This window comes from Panthera tigris, chromosome D3 (genome assembly GCF_018350195.1).
Source record: "Panthera tigris isolate Pti1 chromosome D3, P.tigris_Pti1_mat1.1, whole genome shotgun sequence".
Lineage (NCBI taxonomy): Eukaryota > Metazoa > Chordata > Mammalia > Carnivora > Felidae > Panthera > Panthera tigris.
This window is the reverse complement of record NC_056671.1, coordinates 10,503,194-10,526,843: the sequence shown is the minus strand read 5'-3', so window position 1 is coordinate 10,526,843 and position 23,650 is coordinate 10,503,194. Positions and strand designations below refer to the sequence as shown.

At 57.3% G+C, this 23,650-nt stretch overlaps 1 protein-coding gene across 3 annotated transcripts in view; it reads left to right on the top strand.

Moving 5' to 3' along the window:
- Window positions 1–872: 872 nt before the first annotated feature.
- RASAL1 (RAS protein activator like 1) overlaps window positions 873–23,650 on the top strand; it is a 30,370-nt gene continuing 7,592 nt past the window's right edge. Inside the window, exons 1-14 of one of the 3 annotated variants that reach the window (XM_042961967.1) lie at window positions 873–1,453; window positions 2,228–2,433; window positions 6,552–6,608; window positions 8,751–8,864; window positions 9,003–9,064; window positions 13,966–14,095; window positions 16,158–16,239; window positions 16,320–16,451; window positions 18,100–18,188; window positions 18,892–19,009; window positions 19,133–19,286; window positions 19,659–19,723; window positions 19,993–20,105; window positions 21,093–21,285. In XM_042961967.1, the coding sequence (XP_042817901.1) occupies window positions 2,369–2,433; window positions 6,552–6,608; window positions 8,751–8,864; window positions 9,003–9,064; window positions 13,966–14,095; window positions 16,158–16,239; window positions 16,320–16,451; window positions 18,100–18,188; window positions 18,892–19,009; window positions 19,133–19,286; window positions 19,659–19,723; window positions 19,993–20,105; window positions 21,093–21,285 (1,374 nt within the window). In that variant the 5' untranslated portion in view covers window positions 873–1,453; window positions 2,228–2,368. Of the gene's footprint in view, window positions 1,454–2,090; window positions 2,434–6,551; window positions 6,609–7,234; window positions 8,865–9,002; window positions 9,065–13,965; window positions 14,096–16,157; window positions 16,240–16,319; window positions 16,452–18,099; window positions 18,189–18,891; window positions 19,010–19,132; window positions 19,287–19,658; window positions 19,724–19,992; window positions 20,106–21,092; window positions 21,286–23,650 lie in introns of those variants that run through there. The other 2 variants (XR_006209838.1, XM_042961968.1) reach the window with 2 other exon arrangements.

The following is a 23,650-nucleotide window of genomic DNA, read 5'->3' as shown; positions in this document are numbered from 1 at the left end:
CTGGCATAGTCCGTAACCTTCATAACCCCCCTGGGGGCCTGGGGAGGGGTGTTCGGGAATGTGACTTCCTGCTCGGCTCCGGAAGACTGGCCGAGATGGCTGGTGGCAGTTTGGCTGGCATCCCAGGTGGCCCAGGACTAGGTCCCTCAGGTTCCATCAGGGGTCCCTGGGGGCTGGATAGCCTGTTTGAGATCTCTGCAGGGTCTCAGAAGAAAAAGCGTTAGCCAAAAGCTCCCCCCCTAGGTGGGGGTGGGAAAAGAGCCTGTCTTGAAGTAGGTCTCACGAAGCACGTACCGGTTTCCCCTGGTGAGGATCGGGGGTGACCGGTAAGGCTCAAGAGTGGGGAGGGTGGGTGTTTAACACTCCCCTGGGGCTACTACTGCTCTGGATCCAACCCTGGATCACCTCTCGTACCCCGCTGTAGGATGTTGCAATACTTCTAAGCCCGGCTAGACCCACATCCCAGATGGGGTAACTGAGGACCTGTCTTTGGAGGTTGCAGGACTCAGCAGATCGTGGCCAGCTGGTGGGGGGAGAACTCCAGGGATCTGAATCCCTTACCAGCCCGGCTGGAGTCGTGGGTGGGAAGTCAAGGAGGGAGCTTGGGAGGCGGATGGCTACTCCGGTGGCCGGGCAGGGCTCCCCTGGTCCCACCGGTCTGGGCGTTGGCTGCTGCAGTCATTCCGTGGGGGCCTTCCCATTGGTGCCCAGCCCTGGGCTGACCCAAGTGAGTCAGGCCTGGTGCCAGCTCTTCCAAGAACCCTTAGGCGGGTAAACAACAAACTCCTGGCGGGGGGGGGGGGGGGGGGGGAGGCGGGGGGAGAATGGGGGGGGGGTGAGAAACGGTGTGTGTCAGGCGCTGCCCCGGGACAGGCTCTTCCTGTCACATTGTTTCAAATGTGCTTTTCAAACTGCAAGTTTTAAGACTTGAAAAATGTACCAACCTGAAGCTGAGGAGCGGAGAAAAGAAGAAAGCCTGTGTCTGGGGTGGTAGGGCATCTTGGAAGTCTTCCTAGGAGGGCTGATGTTTGAGTCATGCCTCGGAGGACAAGAATAACGACAGCAAGCCCCTTCCGGATGCGCCCCTTACTGTTCTGAGACCTGTGTCTGCTGCTTCCACAGGTGCTTTATCTCACCTAATTCTCGCAAGGCTCTGGGGGCCAAGTTCTATGTTATTCCCACGGAGCAGATGAGGAAACCAGACCGAGGCGCAGAGAGGCTAAGTGACTTGCTCAGCGTCACGGCTACCAAGTGGTTGAGTCAGGCTTCAAACCCAGGAAGGCAAACCAATTACTGACCGACGCCTTCATGGGCCGTCTCATCCCTCTAACCTGTTTCTTTATCCATAAAATGGGGGCAACGGGGCAACGGTACTCAGTGCGTGGAATCATCACGGGGACGGACGACGACGACAGACTGCCTGCAAACCGCTTAGAACAGCGCCTGGCGCACAGTAAGTGTTCCAACGATTGGGGACGACTTGTCACCGCTGTCGTGGTTGTTATCTTCAGGCCTCCCCTCCCCCTCCGGCCGCGGCTGCCTCCCCCGCAGTGCCAGCCCGTGACGTGGGAGCTGCCGCTCGCACAGCCTGGGTTTAATTGGAAACTAAACGACAGGGAAGGGGATGTTCGAGGCCCCTCCCTTGACTCTGAACGGACCCCCCCCCCCCCACCGGGAATGTGCGACTCCCTCTCTAGCGACGCCTCCCGCCGACCGCGGGTACTGCTCCCGGACAGGACACGGAGGTGCGATCCAGGAGGTGGCGCCGGGATGGTCGGCAAGGAAGGGCCGGGGAGGTGCGAGTGTGTCGGAGGGAGGACAGGCAGGGGACCTACTGTGTCTTCTGGGCCCCATGCCAACTCACCGCGAGCCAGCGGCCACGCCCGCCGTGGCCGTGGGCCGTCCCCCACCTGGCGGTCCCAGCCTCCGCGCGCCCTGGTCTCCGCCGCCGGTGCGCTCAGGCGCGCTTGGCTGGGGCTCCGGCAGAGGGCGCGCGAGGGGGCCCGGGGACGGGCGGGGGACACGCGGGAGGCGGGATTGGGGGGAGGGCCCTGGGCTGCCCCTCCGCCCCCTGCCCGCCCTCCCGGAGCTCCAGCCTACGAGGCGAGAGCCGCCGGTGGCCCCTGCGCGCTCTGTCTCCTCAGCGCACAGCTCCTACCTGTAGAGTCCGAGGGGCGCCCCCTCCCCGGACACCTATTCTTCTCCCTCGGAAACCTCCCCCCCCCAGCTACCCGCGTCTCGGACAGGCGGCGCTGGGTCCCCGAGACAGGGCGCCAGGCTCGCAGCTGCTGACATGTAGACGCCCCCTCCGCGGTCCAGCCTCGGCGCCTGGGCACCCTTCTGCCCGTAAAGTTTGGGGCTAGGCGCCATGGCCAAGAGCAGCTCCCTGAACGTCCGCGTGGTGGAGGGCCGGGCGCTGCCTGCCAAGGACGTGTGAGTACCCTGGGGCGGGTCACGGGTGAGGGGCGCACCGGACATGGGATGGGGCGGGGGAGCACCCGTTCCGCATGCCAGGGAGGGTCGGTGACGTGGGCAGGGGCTTCTTGTCTAAGACACAGTGTTGGGGCAGATCCGCCTTCACGGGGCGAGAGGCCCCATGGCCAGCGCTGTCCTAGTGGGAGGGGGTGCCCAGACTTAGCAGACGCCCCACCCTGCCCCCAGGAAGAGGGATGTCTTTGTTCCTGGGATGTGCTATTGGAGCGGGGGGGGGGGGGGGGGGGGGGGTTGGGGGAGGGTCTCTTCCTTAGTGCCGGCAGGTGCGGGAGGTGGGGCTTCTCCAGGCCTGGGTGGGTGCCTATCAAAGGAAACCTGGGAAGGAGGCCCAGAGGGCTGGGTGGCCTCAGCATTCTTCTGTTCGCATCTGGTGGTATCAGGTGGCCCATCAATCAGGCCTGAGGGAAGCTGGGGTCCTCTTAACCCAGAGCCCTGAGCTCCCCAGCTACGAGTTCCCTGGATGCTGAGCGGCTGGAGGGGGCACCCCCTCCCGGGAGCCCCCTCCCCAGCCAGGTGTGATGGGGCAGGAAGACCCTTGGGCTCCCCTTAGTACCGGTCCTTGGCTATGCTTCCCCCAGGGCTGAGTCAGCAGTTGCCAAATCAGCAGAACGGCAGGAGGGGTCCCCCTCCTGCTTGGCCAGGAGCCCAGAAGGGGCTCTGAGGTGTCAGCACCTGGACAGGTGTGGGATCCTTGGCAGGATATCAACTGTGTGACCTTGAACCTTGTTCCTGTTGGGTCTCCATTTCCCACCAGGGCATAGGAGCTCTGGCCAGGAGGCGCCCAGCCCCATGCAGCCGTGGGGGTGGGGGACCTGTTAGGATGTCTCCCGTGGCCAAGGTGAGCCGAGATCTGGATTCCGAGGCTTTGCCCAAGTTGAGGTTGGGGCTTAGCGATGCCCTGACTCCCCCAGCTGTGGGTCCCCAGTGAGGAGTATCCTGCCTTTGATTTCGCGAACCTCGCCCCTCCCCAACACTGGGCTGCTTAGAACAGTTGTAACTTCCCCTCATCCTCATCAGCCACCCCAAATAAACATGCACCTGACATAGAAGCAGAGCGCTCGCTGTGTGAACGCAGCATCTGGACAAGCCCCTGCTTCCCTCTTTCTGGGACACCCTCTCAGAGCCTCCGAGAATGAGATTCTGGAACTGTGGGGGCAGCGGGGCTAGAGTGGGGGCCTGGAAACTGCTGAAGGGCTGAGGGGGGCCCCTCCAGAAACCAGGCGTCCATCTCACAGTCCTGAACGAGGGCCATGAGGGAGTGGGGGGCACCGCCCTGGCCCCTGGACGTGCCTCGTGGGGCTCCTTCTGCCTTTCCTGCGGAGGAAGTTGACTCATACCTGGTTCCTACATCTCTCGGCCACGCCTCCTTCCCCAAGTTCCCGGGCCAAGGTGAGCCCCAGAGCAAGGGGGGGAAGGAGTCACTAAGCCCTCATTGGGGATCCAGCCACCCTGCCTCAGTTTCCCTGGCCGTTGACTCCCTTCGTCAGAGAGGTTCTCTTCAGAGCATGCTGGGATCTCCAAGCCCACGGAGACGCTTAGGTGAGATGTGTTCTCTCTCGTCTCTAAGAGAAAGGGCCCAGACTCTTCCTGAAGCCTCGTCAGGTTTGAGGGCAGCGTGCAACCTGACTCTGGAGAGGCCTCAACTGATAATTCTTGAGTATTACTATTATTTTTTTAAGTTTACTTATTTTGGAGAGAGACAGCGAGCACAAGTGGGGGAGGGGCAGAGGGAGAGGGAGACACAGAATCCGAAGCGGGCTCCCGGCTCCGAGCTGTCAGCACAGATCCCGACGCGGGGCTCGAACCCACGAACCGCGAGATCGTGACCTGAGCCGAAATCGGACGCTCAACCGCCCAACGGACTGAGCCGCGAGGCGCCCTTGGGTGTTACCATTATTACTGATAGCAACTATGAGGCTTCCTCCGGGCCAGGTTCTGCACTTAACATTTTCTGTAGGTCCTGTTAGCAATTCCATTTATAAATGGGGAAACTGAGGTCCAGAGAGGCAAAGTCTCTTGCCCAAGGTCACACAGCTGGGATCTGAGCCCTGACCGCTCCCACGTATAAACCAAACTGGGCAGGCAATGGCTGAGAGGACTTCTTTCCCACACTTGGGTCGGGGCAGGGGCCACGGGAGAGGCCAAGGGTCTGGAGAGATTGAGGGTCGAGGGGCAGCCTCCTGCCACTGCCGCCTCCTACCTGATGGGAGCCTGATAAGGCCCTTGTGCGTCAGAGCTGTGGAGCTGACGTGCGAGCCTGGCTCCCAGGAGGGGCCCCAGGGTCATGTCTGGTTGACAGAAGGGGCGTGTCTCCCGGCTCTTTGCTCCTGGGATCCCAGCCAATCTTCCTCCGAGTCTGCGGTTGGGGAAACTGAGGAAGGGGACTCCACTTAAAAGCAGCTCGAGGATAGAGAACCCAGGGAGAGAACTGAGATACAGGGGTTAACCCAGCCACAGGCATCCAGGGCGGTAGAACCAGGTCGGGAAACTGAGGCTCGAACCCAGTGCCTTTGAGATAGATTCAGAAGGGGAGACTGAGGCCCGGGGCGCTGCTCGGAAGGGGGTTCGGAAGTAGAACCCAGGAAAGAATGCCGGGACACAGGCCACCACCCAATCTGAGGTGTTCAGGGATAGAGGCCAGATAGGGAAATGCAGGCACTGGAGCACCCACACAGAGGGAGTTAAGAGAAGGAGTCCAGAGAGGAAACTGAGGCACAGGGAAGGATTCATCCAGCAGATAAGGCTCAGGCTGGCTCCTGGTGGCCAACATCCCCTTCTCTGAAACCCTGTGGTATTTGTGGATTAGCGACGTGCTGAGCTGGTTGGGGGTGGCAGGGAGAGAGGGTGGGGGCTGGGACATCAAGAGAGGGGGCCACCTGGGGAAAGGATTGTGAGGTGGGGTGGAGGTGTCATCGGTTAAGAGCATGTGTGCTGAGCCCCATCGACCCGGGTTTGAATCCTGACTCAGGCGGAGGATAGTGGGAAAGAGGATACAGGTCCTCCTCCAAAGAGCTCACAGTTCAGAAGTTTGGCGGGGGACAGATACTAAATAGAGAAACGGGGGAGCAAGATGCCTTCAGGGGCTCAGAGGGATCGGAGATCAATTTTACAAAGGACAGAGGTGATCAGGGACTTTGGGGTGGAGGTTTGAATGACAGGACAGAGCCAGCCATGACCAGATCGGGGACAGAGTGTCTTAAGCAGACATCGACAGCAAGTGCAAAGGCCCTGAGGTCAGACTGAGCTTGGTGGAAGGCAAAGGAGGCCTGTGCAATGAGACAGAGGGGAGATGAGGGCCCTAGTGGACAGCTTGGGATGTGGCTGCTAACTCTTATTATGAAGGGGGGATAGAGCGGGTGTTGGTTGGCTCGTGGCAACTCAAGGGGCTGCAGCATATCTGTGCTATTGGTTGAGCTTTGAGATCTGGGTGCCCTGGTCTATGCCAGCAGAGGCCCATCCCCACTGAAGGCTGAGTGTTGGGAGTCCTCTCCCCGGCGTAAGCCTCGTGGAAATGAAAAGCTGGGGAGGGCAGTGCCTCCCCCAGAGGGTGGCGTTAAGGCTCCTGGGGGAGAGCTCGGGGGTCAGCCCGTGATGCATCTCACCGCGCATTATCTCCTTTAGTCCCTCCAACTGCCCCAGGAGGTGTGTGTTAACATTAGAGAGTGGAAAAAGCGGCACCCGTGCGGTTCCGCAGCTAGTGGGTGGTAAAGCCCGGATGCCCCCCCCCCCCCCCCCCCGCCAGCCCAGCCACAGCTCCGGGCCTCCTGAGATCAGCCCTGGGAACTTTCTGGCCTCATGCCTCAGTGTTCTATTTCTGTGAGTGGAAGCCCAGAGAGCCCGTGCATGGTGACTCAGGCAGGCAGCGGGTAGGCTGTGCACCCAGGACATCGCCTGCCGGGCCCCTGCCTTCTTAGCTGGACCTGCCGTGTGACCCTGGGCCAGTCCCCTCCCCTCTCTGGCCGGCAGTTGCTGCCCTCTGTATGTATAATGAAGGTGGATCGGGACCCCCGCTCATGGCTGCCCTCTCAACCTCCTTCCCGAACCCCCTTCTCCTGCAGGTCTGGGAGCAGTGACCCCTACTGCCTCGTGAAGGTGGATGACGAGGTGGTGGCCAGGTGAGGAGTGGAGGGGCCAGACCCGGGGAGGGAGCCACAGGGCAGGGGACGGAGGAGGAACTCCTTCTAGACCTGGGGAATCCAGGCACAAGAGGTCACGTTGAACAGGAGCTGGGGGAGGGCAGTGCTTACCCCGAGGGTGGACACGCGGGGCTGACGGAGGGTGCTTTGTGCTTGGGCCCCTCTGGGGACAGACAGCTCCCCTCCCCGTCCTGCCCCACCGACGGGCCGACACCTTCCCCCTGGACCTGACGATGTCCATGCCGGTGTCCCGGGGCTGACTCAGCGGCTGGCGGCCTGTGCCTCCCATTGTGGCCTCCCCGGAGGCGGGCATCTCACGCTTGGCCGGGCTGGCTGGTTCCAGGCCTGCTGGGTGCTGCGGGCACCGGTGTGTGTGTGTGTGTGTGTGTGTGTGTGTGTGCGCGTGTGTGTGTGTGCATGCCCAGCTGGGCCTGCTTGTGAGTGTGCATGGGGGTGTTGGAGGGCTGGACGTGAATGCCTGTGGCCACACGTACATGTCCCCGGGGGTGTGGGGGGGGGTTGGGGGGCTGCCCTGCATATACCCGTGAGCACCGGTGCCCGTCTGGGTACACGGGCGCCGTTGTGAACATTTGTGAGGATGTGAGGGTGTTGGATGCAGGTGAGTTTTGGGTGGGGGTGGAGGGACACGGGGGCTGGGCCATGGTTGGCTCCCACCCCCACAGGCCGAGGGACATCTCTCAGCCCCTGCAGGCCCCGGGTGGGTGGCTGAGGCCGGGGTTCCTATGGAGACGGCAGGATTCAGGATGCTTCTGATGTCAGTTACGGTCCAGATGGGCTGGGAGCTGGGGGCGGGGAGCCCGCGCGGAGGAGGGTCAGCCTGCGGCACCCCAGCTGACCCCCCCCATCGTTCTCTCTCTGCTCGTGCTGCCCCCTCACCACATGCTGTGATGCTGCCCCCAGACCCACACGCAGATTTTCTGTGCTGTCTCCCCGTCCCTGGGCTCTGAAGAGGGACTTCCAGCCGGGAAAAGGCCCGGGCAGGGGGACGAGGGTGTTTGGGAAGAAGGGTCCCTCTGGTGGCGGTGCCCTGGCCTGGAGCCGAGGGCAGAGCGTGCATCTGCGTGTGCGTGCGTGTGTGCGTGTCCACGCTCTTTGCTGGGGAAGGGTGTGGGGAAAGGGAACGAAGGAGCGGCAGGCGTGTGACCAACTCTCGCAGCCGTCGATTCGGATGTGTCTTCACTGGGCAAAGTAGGCTCCCTGTTCCCTGCTGGGTAAAGGGAAGTGCTTCTGCAGGGGGGTCAGGGTCAAGATGCTCCACGTGCCTGTCTGTTTCTGGGCTTGTCTTGGTCCCTAACCCTCCTGGGACTCCCCTCTTGCTCCCTGAGTGCTCTGGCCCCTGCTGACTTCGTGGTCTCTTGGCCCCTCACTCTTCCCCGTTTCCCGTCCAGCACCTTCCTGTTCCTCGGTCTCACCGAGCTCATTCCTGCCTCAGGGCTTTTGCACGTGCTGTCTCAGCCATCTTGTCCTCCTCTTCTCTTTCCCCCCTTTTTGCCTGACTAGCTCCTGCAGGAAGCCCTTTCTGGCTCTTGTGTCCACACCCCCCAGACCCAGCCAGGCGCCCCTGAGCCAACCCCGATCACGGGACTTCTCTCACTGTGTCATAAGAGCTCAGGAGAGAGCACCCGTCCACTGAAGGGGGCTCTGTGGGGGCAGCAACCTTGGCACCTCTCCCTCTGATTCTCCACAGCCCACGAGGCTCGACACACAGGGTGTTCGTGGAGTGAACACATGAGTGAATGAGTGGAATTGCGCGTGTCGTCGCGTTTGTGGGGTTCCGTGTGCGTGTCTCTGCCCTCTCTCACCGCCCGTGTGTGAGTGTGTGTCTGGGCATCTGTGTGAACGTGTCTGTGTTCCTGCGTGTGTATCTGCATGTGTCTGTAGGTAGGAACACAAAGATGTGTCTTTCTAGAAAACCTTGAGGATGCACGTGTGTATCTGTGTATGTGGGGATGTGTCTCAGGCTTCCTTGGTGATCCGTGAGTGTCTCTTTTAGTGTGTACCCTTGTGGGAGTGTGTGTGTGTGTGTGTGTGTGTTTGGGTCCCCAGGCGTCTGCACCTATGTGGCCCACGGGTCCCCAGCCCCTGTGCCCTCTGTTGCAGGACAGCGACCGTGTGGAGGAGTCTGAGCCCCTTCTGGGGAGAGGAATACACCATCCACCTGCCCCTGGATTTCCACCATCTGGCCTTCTATGTGCTGGACGAGGACACGGTGGGGTGTGTGTGCTGGGGACCGCGGCTCGGGTACCGGAGGGAGGGTGGGCTGCCCCGAAGCAACGTACCCACCCGCCAGCCCTCGATGCCTGGGCCCGCGACTTGATGACGTGGACCCTCACCTTGCCTACCTTGCCACAGGCATGATGACGTCATCGGCAAGATCTCGCTGAGCAGGGACGCGATTGCGGCTGACCCCCGAGGTGGGCGAGGGCAGCAGGCTTCAGCCGGGCGGAGGGCCTAGGGGTGGTCGTGCCTTGGCGGGGCGGGGGTGGGGGGGTATTTGCAAGCGCGTAACCAGAGGCGCAGGGAGGCACGGGGCCTTCAGTGGAGAGTTATTTCAGTTGATGATTTTTTTTTTAATTTAATTTAGTTTATTTATTGAGTGCTGTGTGCTGAACACTTTCCAAGTGCTCTTACAGGAATCAGCTCATTTAATTATTGCAATAACCCCGTGAGGTAGGTACTCTCATTGTGCCCACTCCGTAGGTGGACATACTGAGGCACAGGGGATGGGTTATGGGGCTTGCCCAGGATCACAGAGTTATTCAGTGGGACGTCCAGGATTTGAACCGAGACTGGCCAGTCTTGTGCTCCTGAGCCCGCACTGTGTGTGTTTTGTTCTCTGCTCACAGGAGTGGTGTCCTGTTATTTTCACTGTACCGTATTTTGCCTTTCATTCACCATGTACCTGGGAGATCTTTCCGTATCGGTGCCCTAAGAGCCTCCACATTCTTTGGTCTTTGACTTCACGGCACTCTGCTGTGTGGACGCACCATCATTTCTTTGGCTGGTTCCTTGTTGGGTGGCACTTGGGTTGTTCAGTATCTCTCCCTAGTTCAAACGATGCCGCAACGAACAGCCTTGTACAAAGACGACTTCACCCATGCGCGAGTTGTATCGATCAGTCTGATAAATTCCCAGAAGTGCATTTGCTGGGTCATAGAGTACCCCCATGAGCACATCTGAGAGTTATTGCTAAGTTACCATCTATGGAGGAGGTAACAAGTTGCCCACCCTGTACCTTTGCCAACGATTACCAAACTTCTGGTCTTGTATCTGATAGGTAAAAAAATTTCCTCTTCATGTAGGTTATTTTGTAGTTCTCTATGATTGAGACTGAAAGCCTCTTTACATATTTAAGAGTCACTTTATTTCCTTTTTTGTTTGTCATTTATTTATATTGTATGTGCATGTCCCCCCTGCCCCACACTGGGTTGTTTCGTTTTTCTTATTGATGTCTAGGAGCTCTTTACATATTAGGCAAATTTAACTCTTTGCCATAGTAGCTGCAAACATGTGTTTCTCCCTTTGTCACTTATCTTTTTGCTTATCATTTCTATCTATGTATAAAATGTGTTTCTTTTTCTCTAGTTAACTTCGTCTTTTTTTTTTTTTTTTTTTGGCCCTTGATTTTCTGTGACCCCTAAAAAGGCCTTCCCAAATCTAAGGTTAGATAATATTTTTTGCATGATCCCTTCTAGCAGTAATGTGTTTTCCTTTTTTACATTCAAGTCTTTGATCTATTTGGAACTTACCCAGATTCAAGGTATGGAGAGGGATTGAGCTTTATTACTTTTTATCTAGGCGACTACTAGTTGTCTCAATATCAATAATTGAATAATGTCTTTTTTTCATCAGTGGGGATTCGTTGAAAACCTATGTGCTAATCACGGCTCCTATTAATTGAGGGTGTACTCTGTGCCAGGCATGATGCTAAGAACATTGTATTTAGTCCTCACAAAACCAAGTGAAGTGTGCACTAGAATGATCTCGAATATATGGCTGCTGGGAAATTAGGTTTGGAGAGGTGAGGAGGGCCCTTGCCCCTCCTAGAAGTTGCAGCGGTGGGAGTTGAGTCCAGGCTGTGCCTGCTTCCAAAGTCTGTGTTTTCAACCTGTCTGCTGAGCCGTACCCACTGTGCCCCAAACATCCACCCAAGAGGGTGGCGTTAGATGATCGAAGTACGAGGCCAAGCTTCAAGGAGCTTATGGGCCAGATAGAAACACAAAACACATTCACGCAGAACGAGGGGCAAGAAAAGCAAGGGAAACGGGCCATGCGTCTGCATGTGGGTGCTTTTTATTCTTTTTAAACAGGACAGAAATGTAGGGGTGGAGGCATGTGGAATATCACCGGCTTGACCGTGGATGAGGATAAGAGGGCAGTGAAGGCTAGTGTAGTCAAGGAAGCTTTCCTGGATGAAGGGGAATGAGTTATTTCTTGTTTTTAATGTTTATTTATTTTCGAGAGAGACAGAGCATGAGTGGGGGAGGAGCAGAGAGAGAGGGAGACACAGAATCCAAAGCAGGCTCCCAGCTGTCAGCACAGAGCCCCACACGGGGCTGGAACCCATGAACTGTGAGATCACGACCTGAGCCGAAGTCAGACATTTAACCGACTGAGCCACCCGGGCATCCCGGGAATGAGTTATTGCTTAAAGGTGCTTTGGCAAAGGCACTAAGGTGTGTCTCTAGATTCTCTCCTGGGGCTGGGCCAGATGGAGTACTTGGTGGGTCTTGACTGGAGGGGGCTGAAGGTGCCAGGCCAGAGTCTAGACTTTCTTCTGGCGGCACTGGGGAGCCACGGATGGTCCTTGAGCAAGACAGTGAGGAGACTGGAGCCGTATTATCAGAGGGCGGAGTGATGGGAGAGATTAGACACATTTTCACAAGATCTCTGTGCTGCTTTGTGGATATTGGATCCCAGTGGGACAGGAGTACATGTGGGAGATCAATTAGGAGTCTGTTGCAGTACTCCAGCGAGAGGAAGTTGATGGCATCCTGGATTTGGGGGTAGCAGTGAAGCTAGAGAGAGGTGAGGTGGAACTTCCATTTCTAGCAGCGTGGGGCATTGGATCCTCCTGCAGCATAATAGGGACGTCCTGAAAGAAGGAAAAAGTCTCACCATTCTCCACTCTCCCCCACCCCAACCAGGAGCTAAAACCTGACAGGGAGTGGGGAACAACAAGCAGGGAGGTGGTAAGGAAAGATTCCTCTGGAAGTGAATGTCGGCATCACATCTAGAGTCAACAGAGAGACTGAATCTTGGACCGGGGATGCGGCAGATGTGACCGACCCTGAAATGTTCCCATTTGATTGAGGCCCTTAAAGTGTCCCAGAGTGAGCTCCAACAGACATGACTTTGCAGTCAGAGGTCACCACACACACAAGGCAGTGGGCCACCATGAGCAAATGTCAGCAGAAACAGTAACTACCGGATTTGAACCCACAAGGGCTTTAGATTTTGCAATTATGATACACAAAATTTTTAAAGGAATAAGATATTTAGGGGCACCTGGGTGCCTCGGCTGGTTGAATGTCCAACTCTGGATTTCTGCTCAGGTCATGATCCCAGGGTTGTGGGATTGAGTCCTGTGTTAAGCTCCAAGCTGAGTGTGGAGCTTGCTTGGGATTCTCTCTCTCTCTCTCTCTCTCTCTCTCCCTCTCTCTCTCTCTCTCTCTCCCTCTGTCCTTCTCCCCCACTTGTGCTCTCTCTCTCTCTTTTGCTCTAAAATAAAATAAAAACACAATAGCAACAACGAAAAGGAATAAAATATTTAAATAAATGAAAAAAGGCAACCACCAGAAAGGGCCAGCAATAATCATATTAAATGAAAGCAATACATTAAAAAGATAGGGACACCTGGGTGGCTCAGTCGGTTGACTGTCTGGCTCTTGATTTTGGCTCAGGTCACGATCTCGCTGTTTGTGAGATTGAGCCCCACGTTGGGCTCTGTGCTGCTTCTGCAGAGCCTGCTTGGGATTCTCATTCTCTCTCTCTCTGCCCCTTGCCTGCCTGTGCTCTCTCTCTCAAAATAAATAAAATAAACATTTTAAAAAAGTTGATTGGAAAAGAACTAGATCAAAGTTTTGGAGATAAGGAGTAGTCATTGAAATTTAAAACTGAGTGGCCGAGTTCAACAACAGAGCCAGAGCTGAAGGGAGAATTAGTGAGCTGGAAGAGAGATCTGAAGAAATGATTGAGACTTTAGCCCAGGGAAACAAGGAGGAAAATACAAAAGAGAAGCTCAGAGACCTAGAAAATTGTGGACAAGGTCTGACGTCCATTTTAATTGAAGTCCTATGAGGAAAGAATGGAAAAAGTTGGGGAGCGGAAGCGATTAAAAGAAAATGATGACCTGGAATTTTCCAGAATGCAAGGAAGGACATGATTCTGTACGTAGCAATGGCATGACCTGCACTAAGCAGGACGAAAAACAACAACAACAACAACAACACACACACACACACACACACACACACACACACACAAAACCGTCCTTACGTACATATGTGGTGATATTGCAGACCGTCAAATACATGGTCCTTAAAACCAAAGAGAAAAGGTAGCCCATTTACACAAAATCAGTTACCAGGCTGAAATGACTTCCCAATAACTACAAGGGAAGCTAGAAGTCGGTAGCTGATCTCTTCAAAGCGTTGAGAGACAAGAGAGACAGGGAGGGAGGTTGAAATTGACTTGACTGATTCTGGCAGGGAGTTGCCTGGACGGGGGCTGAGAGGTAGGAATGCCCAAGATCTTTTGGAGGGGAGAGTATGTTGGGATTAAATGACGGAGGCTTTGGTACACCAGGGTGAAGAGTGTGATAGTACATGGTTAATGGCATTGAACTTTACTGCTCGCATTCAAATCCTAGCTCTGTCCCTTACCAGTTGTGAGATCATGGGCAAAGCTCTTCGTCCGCTGTGCCTCACTTTCCTTCTCTGGAAGTGTGGATAATTACAGTACCTACATCAGAAGGCGAACATGAGAAGCCCATGGCTTAATATATATTTCATGAGGGTTTTTTTAATGTTTATTTTTGAGAGACAGAGACAGAGAGCAAGATGGGGGGCAACAGAGAGAGAGGGAGACACAGAATGCAAAGCAGGCTCCAGGCTCCGAGCTGTCAGCACAGAGCCCGACGTGTGGGGCTCGAACTCATGAACTGCGAGATCATGACCTGAGCCAAAGTCGGACGCTTAACCGACTAAGCCACCCAGGCGCCCCTCCCCATGTTTCACGTTAATTGAACTTTTAAGTTAATACAATGCCAGAACCTGGCAGGTGCTTAGTAAACGTTAGCGCCTGTGCCCTCCAGGAATTGACAGCTGGATCAACCTGAGCCGTGTGGACCCGGACGCAGAGGTGCAGGGTGAGGTCTGCTTGGATGTTCAGATGCTGGAGAACGCGCGGGGCCGTTGTCTTCGATGTCACGTGCTTCAGGCCAGGTACGGTCGCGATAGGGGATGGGGTGGGACTGGTCTGAGAATGAGCAAGAATTTGCCGGAGAGTCCCCCCAGCCGTCTTGGCTTTTGAGACCACCTCACTCCTGGGGTAACGACCCCAGGGCTCACGACCAGGATCCCTTGTGGGCAGACAGCCCCAGGGTCGCCAGGTTGGCCAGTTCCTGGGGTCAGAGCACAGGCAAAATCCTTGCTGGGTCCCCAGCGACTAGCAACCAAAGGCCAGGCACTCAGGCTGGCCAGGGTGTGCGTGAATAGGATTGTAAGTGATACATACCCAATTCACGCCAGCTTAAGCAGGTTGGTTTATATTAATGACGAGTGGCTTCAGGCATGTCTGGATCCAGGTGCTCAAACGGTGACAACAGGAATCTACGGACACCGATTTCTCGGCTACCTTTTGTGTTAGCTTCGTTCTCAGGGAGTCTCTCTCCAGGTGTGGGCGAGCAAAGGTGAGGCCAGCAAGTCCCAGGGCCTCCTACCAGTTTGGCAGGTCCAACTGACTTTCTCCTGTCATTTCCAGCCGATGTCCTGGGGCTGATGTTTATTGGCCCAAATCTGGGGCACGTACCTATCTCTGAACCAAGGGCGTGGACTCGGATTGGTCAGGCCTGAGTCCCGCACCCATCCCTGGAGTGGAGAGGTCAGCCTACCTAACTGATGTGAGCTGGGAGCGAGAGAGGGGAGGTCCTGTCGCAAAGAAACAGGAGAAAGAAGACGGATGCGGGACCGGCGAAACCCACAGATGACTGTCCAGGGGCGCCAGCTCATGGGATGTCCATCTTCCTTCCTTCCTGCCTGTCACCCTGCAATCCCCTTCTCTCTCCCTCAGCTCCCCCATCATTTGCTTCCTTAAATACTGCCATCCCCTTTCCCCTCTCATCTCCCGTCTTGCCTTTCTGCCTTGTTTTCACATCTTACTCCCACAACCCTCCCTCTTGGACCGCTCCTCGCTCAGGTCGGGGACGATCTCTATTTCTAGTTTGCTGTGTGACCTTGAAGCCTCTTCTTGCCCTCTCTGTGCCTCTCCCACCACCTCCAGATTTCTGTCTCCAGCTGGGGCTCCCTGGGTCTGGATGGAGTACCAGGGTGGCGGAGGACAGACAAGAGGGCTGGACATGGGACAGGGGCTCCTCATCTGCTTTGTGCTAGTGGCCTCCTCCCCAGCCACAAGGCTGTGCAGGATCCTTGCGAGCAGGAGAGGGACTGATTGCTGTCGCTTAGCAACTGGGCCGGCTCCTAGGAGACCAAGGAAGGCTCTGGATGCCAAGCAGGGGTGGGAAAGGAGCAGCAGGAAGAAACAAGCAGCCCCTGGTGGGGGCTGTCACTGGATTTGGGGGACCTCAGTAAGGAGGGGTTGGGGCAGCTGACGGAGGTGAGACTTTGGGGTTGTCATGGCAACCAGAGACTGGCGATCCTTGCCCCATGCCTTTTCTTGGGTCCTAGGCAAGGCGTGGGTATGAGTATTTGTTGAATGAATGAATGAATGAATGAGTGAATGAATGAATGGGCAGAGCACTCACGTCCTGCCAGCTGCTATGCTAAGCCTTTTATATACTCAGGTCATTTAGACCTTGGCCCTCTGAGGTTGGTCTATCATTATTTCCATTTTCTAGATGAAGAGACTGTGAGGCTCAGGGAGGCGAAGTGACTTTTCTCAGTGTCACCCAGCCAATGAATGGCGGAGCCAGGCTTTGAACCCTGGCATCCAGTCTCCTATCCAGGGGCTCCAGGGAAACTGAGGCTCCCTTCCCACTTCCCACGACGTCTTCACCTCCTGGGCTTTGTGGTTCGGGACTCGACCTTTTGGCGCCTCCATTTCCTCATCTGGAAAATAGGGGCGCAGGGTAGCCCTGGTCAACAGGAAGGGTTTGGAAGGGCAGGATGGGGGGGTGTTCCTTGCTGGGTCCCTACAAGGGGGCAGTTCATCGCCTTGCAAGCCAGAGGCATCTGAATGGTCTGCCCTGAGCCCCTTTTCCAAGGTCCAGCCTGGGTGTTTGTCCTTGGGGGTCCTGCGGCCCTCACCCCTTTCCTCATCTGTCTCCAGGGACCTGGCCCCCCGAGATCTCACCGGCACCTCTGACCCGTTTGCACGTGTGTTCTGGGGCAGTCAGAGCTTGGAGACTTCAGTGAGTGGTGGTGTGGGTCCAGGGAGGGGCGGGCCTCAAGATGGGCCCTCCTCAGCCCTCCCTCACTCCCCCTCCCCCAGACCATTAAGAAGACCCGCTTCCCACACTGGGATGAGGTGCTGGAACTTCAGGAGATGCCAGGTGCCCCGGCCCCGCTGCGGGTGGAGCTCTGGGACTGGGACATGGTGGGCAAGAACGACTTCTTGGGCATGGTAAGCAACCCCCCCCCCCCCCCGACACCCTGGCTTCCCTCCGCCTCCAAGAGGGAAGGGGAGGGGAAGGGGCCGCGCATCCCGGGATCTGGAAGGATAGATGTGAAAGCTGTCTCGACTGGCTCCTTGGCCAGGCCTGAGCGATGGAGTCCCAGCTCCCCATCGTACAGGTGAGGAGACTGAGGCTCTCCGAGGGGCAGGAAACTGCCCAAGGTCACGGGGCAGGCCCAGATTCTCATTCTAGGGTGAGGGTACCCAGGATGACCGCGTGCTAAGTAAGTACTTCCCCAGCATAATCTAATTTCCGTACCGGTAGCGGCCACCCTATGAGGTGGGGACTATTGTCTTCATTTCATAGATGGGGAAACCGAGGGTCATTCAGAGAGTTGAGTGGCTTTCCCCAGGCCCTATGAGTAAGAAATGGCAGAGCCGGGACCTGAGTTCAGGTTTCTCTGACATCACACTCTCAGCCCTTAACCCCTACCCCTGGAAGCCCTGGGCTCAAGGTCTTTCTCTTGGAGCCTCAGTTTCCGCATCTGTAAAATGAGCGCGATTGTCCCTGCCTCTCGGTGGTAGTGCGGATATAGTCCAGGCTGACAGTTTTTCAAAGGAGACGAGATTAGAGCAAGTTACAGGGAGGCTTGGTTGCCCACAGCCATGGAGGGGGGAATGTCAATGGTGCAGCTGCTTTGGAAAAGAGTCTGGCCGTTCCTCAAACGGTTAAAGACAGTTGTCACATGTCCCGATGGTTCCACTTCTAGGTACGCACCAAAGGGAAATGCACGCATTTGTCCACACAAAAGCTTGCTAGTGACAAGCAAGTGTGGAAGCAAAACCCAAATGTCCATCCCCAGGTGAATGAATAAATCAAACGTGGTGTATCTTACGAGGGACTGGGGCCCAGCCATAAAAAGGAAGGGCACACTGGCCCCTGCGACCTCGTCGATGAATCTTGAAAACATGCTAAGGGGAAGAAGCCAGGCCAATAAACCCACAGATTCTATGATTTCATTTCTGTGAGCTGTCCAGAGGAGGAGACGTAGAAGAAAGTAGATCACTGGTTACAGGAGCCGGGGCTGGGGTGGGAGCTGGGGAGGGACATCTAAGCCTATGGGTACAGGCTTTCGGGGGGGGCGGCTGATAGAAAAAGTTCTGAAATTAGTGATGATGGTTGCACAGCTCCGTGAGTGGACCGAAAACTTGTATGGGGTGCAAATTATATCTTTATAATATTTTAAGAGAGAGGGGGTGGGGCTCGGGGGGCCTCCCGGGCTGTCTTTAAGCCTCTTGGCAGATGTGATTTGTGTCCCCAAACAGAGCGGAAAAGGCTCTCGGTCCAGGTATGTTGCCTCCGGCAGCTGTGTGACCTCGGGCAAGTCGCCCCGTCTCTCCAAGCCTCAGTTTCCCCAACTGTAAATTAAGGGTCCCGTGGAAGCCCTCAGGGTCCTGGCAGGAGCTGATGATTTGGGACTGGGGGAGGGAGCGTGGCTGCCGTTGCGCTGATAGGGTATGGTGGGGGAGAGGCGGTGGCCCCTGCCAGGCTGTGCCTCCCCTCCTTGGGTGGGCAGCCCGAGCCCTTCTAGGGCTGGGTGGGGCCTGGGCCTCGGCGGGCAGGGCTCAGCTGAAGGTCTGTGTGTCCCCCCTGCAGGTGGAGTTTCCCCCACCGGTCCTGCAGCAGAACCCTCCCCGTGGCTGGTTCCGTCTCCTGCCCTTCCCCAGAGCCGAGGAGGATTCTGGGTAAATGTAGGCTGAGCTCGTGTTGAGTGCTGTCTTCAGCTTGCGGGCACGTCCTCACGGGTGCCCCGGTCCGCCCACAAGCCGCCACCACGTCCCTTCGTTCACCCATTTGACAAGTGTCTGTCTCGCAACGTGCGTTTCGTATGTGCAGATGGGTTCGCCGTATACCCATCCACGTGTTTGCGTGTGAACGTGTCAGTCCCCACCAGTCGATGTGTGCTCGGAGCCCTGGGTCCCTCCACACCTGTCCACATCTTCTGTTCTTGTACACTGTGGGCTGGCCACGCTGTTTTTATTTTAAAAAAATTTTTAAGTGTATTTATTTATTTTGAGGCGGGGAGGCGGGGAGAGGAGGGGCAGGGGGAGAGGGAGAGTCCCCAGCAGGCTGGTCAGCGCAGAGCCTGAAACGGGGGTGGGGCTGGTCCAAACTCACGAACCCGTGAGCTCATGACCTGAGCCGAACGCAAGGGTCAGGTGCTCAACCCACTGAGCCACCAGGCGCCCCGTGGCCTCACTGTTTTCGTTGACTGTACCCGTCCCTTCCTCTCTCTCCGTGTCACTATCCGTTCGCACCCGCCCACATCTGCCTTGTTTGGCTAACGTCCATGCTCCTTATATCTGTGTTCGCCCCTGCCTATCCTGGCCATCTGCCCCTGTGCACACCCGCCTGATGCTCTTACCCCTGTGGCCTGACCCCGGTCAGGGGGCAGCTGGGTGCCCTGCGGCTGAAGGTACGCCTCATCGAGGACCGCATCCTGCCTTCCCATAACTACCGGCCGCTCACGGAGCTGCTCACGGAGGCTGTGCGGGGCCCGGCAGAGGTGGGTGCCTCAGTCCCCCCCGGGACCCGGCACCGAGGCCTCTCCCTGCTTCGGAGATCCCTACCTGGGCTCTTTTGCCCTCGGGGCCCTGGGCCACCTCTCCTGCCTCCTGTCCCTGCCCAGGAGGATGCCGCTAGTCCCCTGGCCGTGCTGGAGGAGCTGACCTCAGGGGACTGCCGCCAGGACCTTGCCACCAACCTGGTGAAGCTCTTTCTTGGCCAGGGCCTGGCCGGGCCCTTTCTGGACTATCTCACTCGGCGCGAGGTGACCCGGACCAGTGAGTTGCCTGCATGAGCCCCAGACGTCACTCCTCAAGGAAGGGGCCGGCGCAAGGTCTCTGAGGGAGAGACGGGGAGCCTCAGGCCGAGGCCAGGGGCTCCTATGTGTGTGGATGGGGGGGGTCCCTACGCTGTGCACCGCCAGCCAGTGGGGACGCAGTCCCCGGTTCGGGCCCCGGTTTTGCCGCTCTTGAGCTGTGTGACCTTAGGCAGCTCATCTAACCACTCTGGGCTCCTCTACTGTGCATGAAGTTGATAGTACAGCTCTCCTTGGTTCCTGAGGCGGGAACGTCATGACTCCCTCCTTGGGTGGGCGGGGTGGGGTGGATCCAGCCCCCGATCCCAGCGGACACTTCCCTCTGCCCTCCCAGCCGACCCCAACACCCTCTTCCGCTCCAACTCCCTGGCATCCAAGTCAATGGAACAGTTTATGAAGGTGAGCAAGAGGCCTGGCGGGGCCCAGAGGTGGCTCCTTCGAGGGGACTCCCGGGACCCCGGAGCTGGGGTGGCCGAGCTGGGGTGCTGGTGGCTGGTGCCTGGCCCTGCCCTGAGTCGCACCTGGAGAGCGCCCCCCCACCCGCGCTCTTGGGCCTGCCTCAGTCTCCCTCTGAGCCTCTCCCCGCGTGCTGCCCCCCGCCCCCGGCTCATGGGCACGGCTTAGCCTCATCCTCAGCCCCTGCCCCACGCGGCGCCCCCTGCCCTCAGCTCGTGGGCATGCCTTACCTGCACGAGGTCTTGAAGCCCGTGATTAACCGCGTCTTCGAGGAGAAGAGATACATCGAGCTGGACCCTTGCAAGATAGACCTGGGTCGCACCAGGTGAGCGAAGCCCGAGGGGTGAACCGCGACCCTCTGACAGCCCCCTTGTCCGCCTGGGTCTGTGCCGACCGCCTCCCCCTCCCTCTGGCCCGGCCGCTGGGGAGCCCTGCATTCGGGCCGAGAGCCTCAGCCGTGAGCACCGAGCTCCTCCGGCTGGAAGGGGTAGTGGTCGCGGGCGGGCCTCCGAAGCTGAGCCCCCGGGTTCAGATCCCGGCTCTGAGGTGGGCGAGACGGACCCTACACCTGTGTGGGGACGAGAAGGAAGGGGATAAGTGCTGTCCCATCGCCCCCTCGGCAAAAACAGCTGCCGAGAACCTACTAGGCGCCAGACCCTGGCTGAACGCTGATGCCCCGCGGGGAAGAAGTGGATGCCAGTCCGTCTTCTAGGGGGAAGTGCATAATCAACTAAAGAAGGTTATTGAAAGTGATCGGTGGAGTGGAGGAAGACAGAGCAGGGGAGCGTCGTGGGAAGTGCCGGGAGCAGGGGAGAGGCTTGCAATATTCCCTAGGGTGGTCACAGGGAAAGCCTCACAGAGAAGGGGACTGTTTCAGCAAAGACTGGCAGGAGGTGAGGGAGGGAGGCGTGCACAGATCCGGAGGGGGAGTATCCCAGGCAGGGGGAACAGCACGTGCAAAGGCCCTGAGGTGGGAGCGGGTGTCCGGCATGTCCACACTGACAAGGCACCGAACCGGGGTGTGTGATGACGTGTGACGGGGAAGGGATGGCCTCTTTGAGGCGGGCACGCTGAAGCTAAACGTGTGCACAAGAGTGTCCCAGGCAGAGGGGACAGCATGTACAAAGGCTCCAAGGCAGGAATGAGCTCAGCGTGTTTTTTAAGCAGCAACAAGAAGCCGGGTGCGAATGGTGGGAGGGGAGGTTATGGGGGTGGGAGGGGAAGGTGGGTGCTCTGAGCTCGGTGGGGGCTGGCGGAGGGTTTTGAGCGGACAGATGCTGGGCTCTGAGGCACGGCCACTCTGTTTCCCCAGGAGAATCTCCTTCAAGGGCGCACCCTCCGAGGAGCATGTGAGGGAGGCCAGCCTGGGGCTGCTGACGGGCTACCTGGGGCCCATCGTGGATGCCATTGTGGGCTCCGTGGGGCGCTGCCCGCCTGCCATGCGCCTCGCCTTCAAGCAGCTGCACCAGCGCGTGCGAGAGCGCTTCCCCCAGGCGGAGCACGAGGTGGGCCACACGTTCCCAAGGAGCAGATGGGGAGACTGAGGCTGGCGAGGGGCAGTAGCTTGTCCAGGGGCGTACAGAGAGGCGGGGCAGAGGTGGGACAGAATCTGGGTCTGTGGGTCTGGGATCCAGGGGCAGTAATAATGAAAATGATAATAATAATAATAATAATAATAATGGCAGCAGCGAATGCTGTATCTAGTCCTTACCCTGGGTGGGACCTCCTCTTCCTCTCGCATTACCTTACCTCGCCTTCCCATCCACCCTATGGGGTGGGTACCAGTATTCTCCCATTTTACAGAGGAGGAAGCAGAGGCCCAGAGAGATTAAGTCAAATGGCTAGGAAGGGGTGTTGCTGGGATAGACACCCATCCAGGCACCTGGCTGCTGAATCTGCTCGAAACCACCAAATAATAGAATCTGGCACAAAGTAAGTGCTTCTTAACTTCAGCGGTCAGAGAGACAGAGAGAGAGGGCATGTCGGCCCACAGTAGGCGCTTCGTAGCAGACGCCCCAAGTGGTCTAGAGATAAATCCCTGCATGTGTTACTGCTTTGCCAATGTTAATATAAAAGTTGCGAGCGCTGCAGGCCTCAGGAAGGTGAGATCAATGAACGAAGCAGTCAAGGTGTGGGGCAGGCACTAGGGCGTCGTAGGGACTGTGGCAAACTGGAGCCCCCACAGCTTGTCTTAAGGGGGCAGCTGCAGAATTCAATCACTTATTGCCAGGCGGGAATGGGGACCCGGCATGGCCAGCTCTTCAGAGTTTGCTTTCTTTCCTTTTTTCTTTTTTTTTCTTTCCTTTTCTCTTATTTTTGAGACACAGAGAGACAGAACACGAGCAGGGGAGGGGCAGAGAGCGAGAGGGAGACCCAGGATCCAAAGCAGGCTCCAGGCTCCGAGCTGTCAGCCCAGAGCCCGATGCGGGGCTCGAACCCCTGGATCGTGAGATCGTGACCTGAGCCAAAGTGAGCGCTCAACCGACTGAGCCACCCAGGCGCCCCAGGGGTTATTTTCTAAAGCCAACATTCTGGATTTTATGTGAGGTCGCTCATTTTTAAAACGTTGACTCCGGGGCGCCTGGGTGGCTCAGCCGGTTAAGCAGCCGACTTCGGCTCAGGTCACGATCTCGCGGTCCGCGAGTTCGAGCCCCGCGTCGGGCTCTGGGCTGACAGCTCGGAGCCTGAAGCCTGCTTCCGATTCTGTGTCTCCCTCTCTCTGACCCTCCCCTGTTCATGCTCTGTCTCTCCCTGTCTCAAAAATAAATAAACGTTAAAAAAAAATAAATAAAAAGATACCCCCCCCCCCAAAAAAAATAAAAGGTTGACTCCAGTTCACCTAAAAACAAGAACAACATGACAAAACTTTGAGCCAGTTACTATGCGTTGGCGGCTGGCCTGGCCTGTGGGTTACCAGTTTGAGCTCCCCTGGTTTAATGGTCAGCGTGCCTCCCAAGGTGGCTGTTGGCCTCACTTACAAATGACATCAAATCAGGCCAGCTCTTAATGGAGCGCTGATGTAACGGAAATGTGGGCGGGGCGGGGGTTCACTCTGCCGAATAATCTAAGACCTGCTAAATGTTGGAGAGGTAACGGCCCAGTCCCTAGAGCTTGAGTTAAGAGCCCTTGATTATGCCATACTTCTCCCCACTCTCTGCTTACAGATGGGGAAACTGAGGCCCAGAGAGGTTAAAGAGCCTTGGCCGAGGGTGGTGGACTCAAAGTTAGGCCTCTGGTCTCCCCAGCGGGGGTCCCTTCCTTCTCCTCTCAGCCTCCGCTGAGGAGTGAGCTCTCGGCCTCCAAACTGGGACGTCGCTTGATTTACGCCCCACTTTGCCAGGCTGTCGCCTGGACTGGAGGTGCTAAGTGGGACAGAGCTGTGACGGGGGGAGGGAAGGGGAGTGGGAGGCCAGACAGCCTGGCCCTTGTGGGGAACCCAGTATCGGTGACACCCAAGTGTCCCCCGGTCCTTAGCTCCCACGGAGGGGCGGAGGCCATGGCACGGAGCAGGGACTTCCTCAGGCCCATGAGGGTGGATGGGGTCATGGAAACCCAGGGGAACCCCTTTCTCTGCCACCCTGACACCCGTTCCACCTTAAGAAAGGAGGAAGTCAAAGAGCTGATCTCGAAGACTAAACTTACCCTGGAATATGGCAGTTGAGGGGGTGGTGGCCTCGGGGGCAGCTCAGGGGTCCAGAGGAGCGGGGCTGGGGGCAGAGACCCCCCTTCCGGGCGGTGTCAGGCATCCAGCTTTAGGCAGGGTTCACCGTCAGCGCAGAGGAGACGGGGAGAGTATTGTCTCATGTGTGAATGCAACCCCTAAATAAATACCGGAGCACATTTTTGGGCTAAATACAGCTGGGCAAGTGT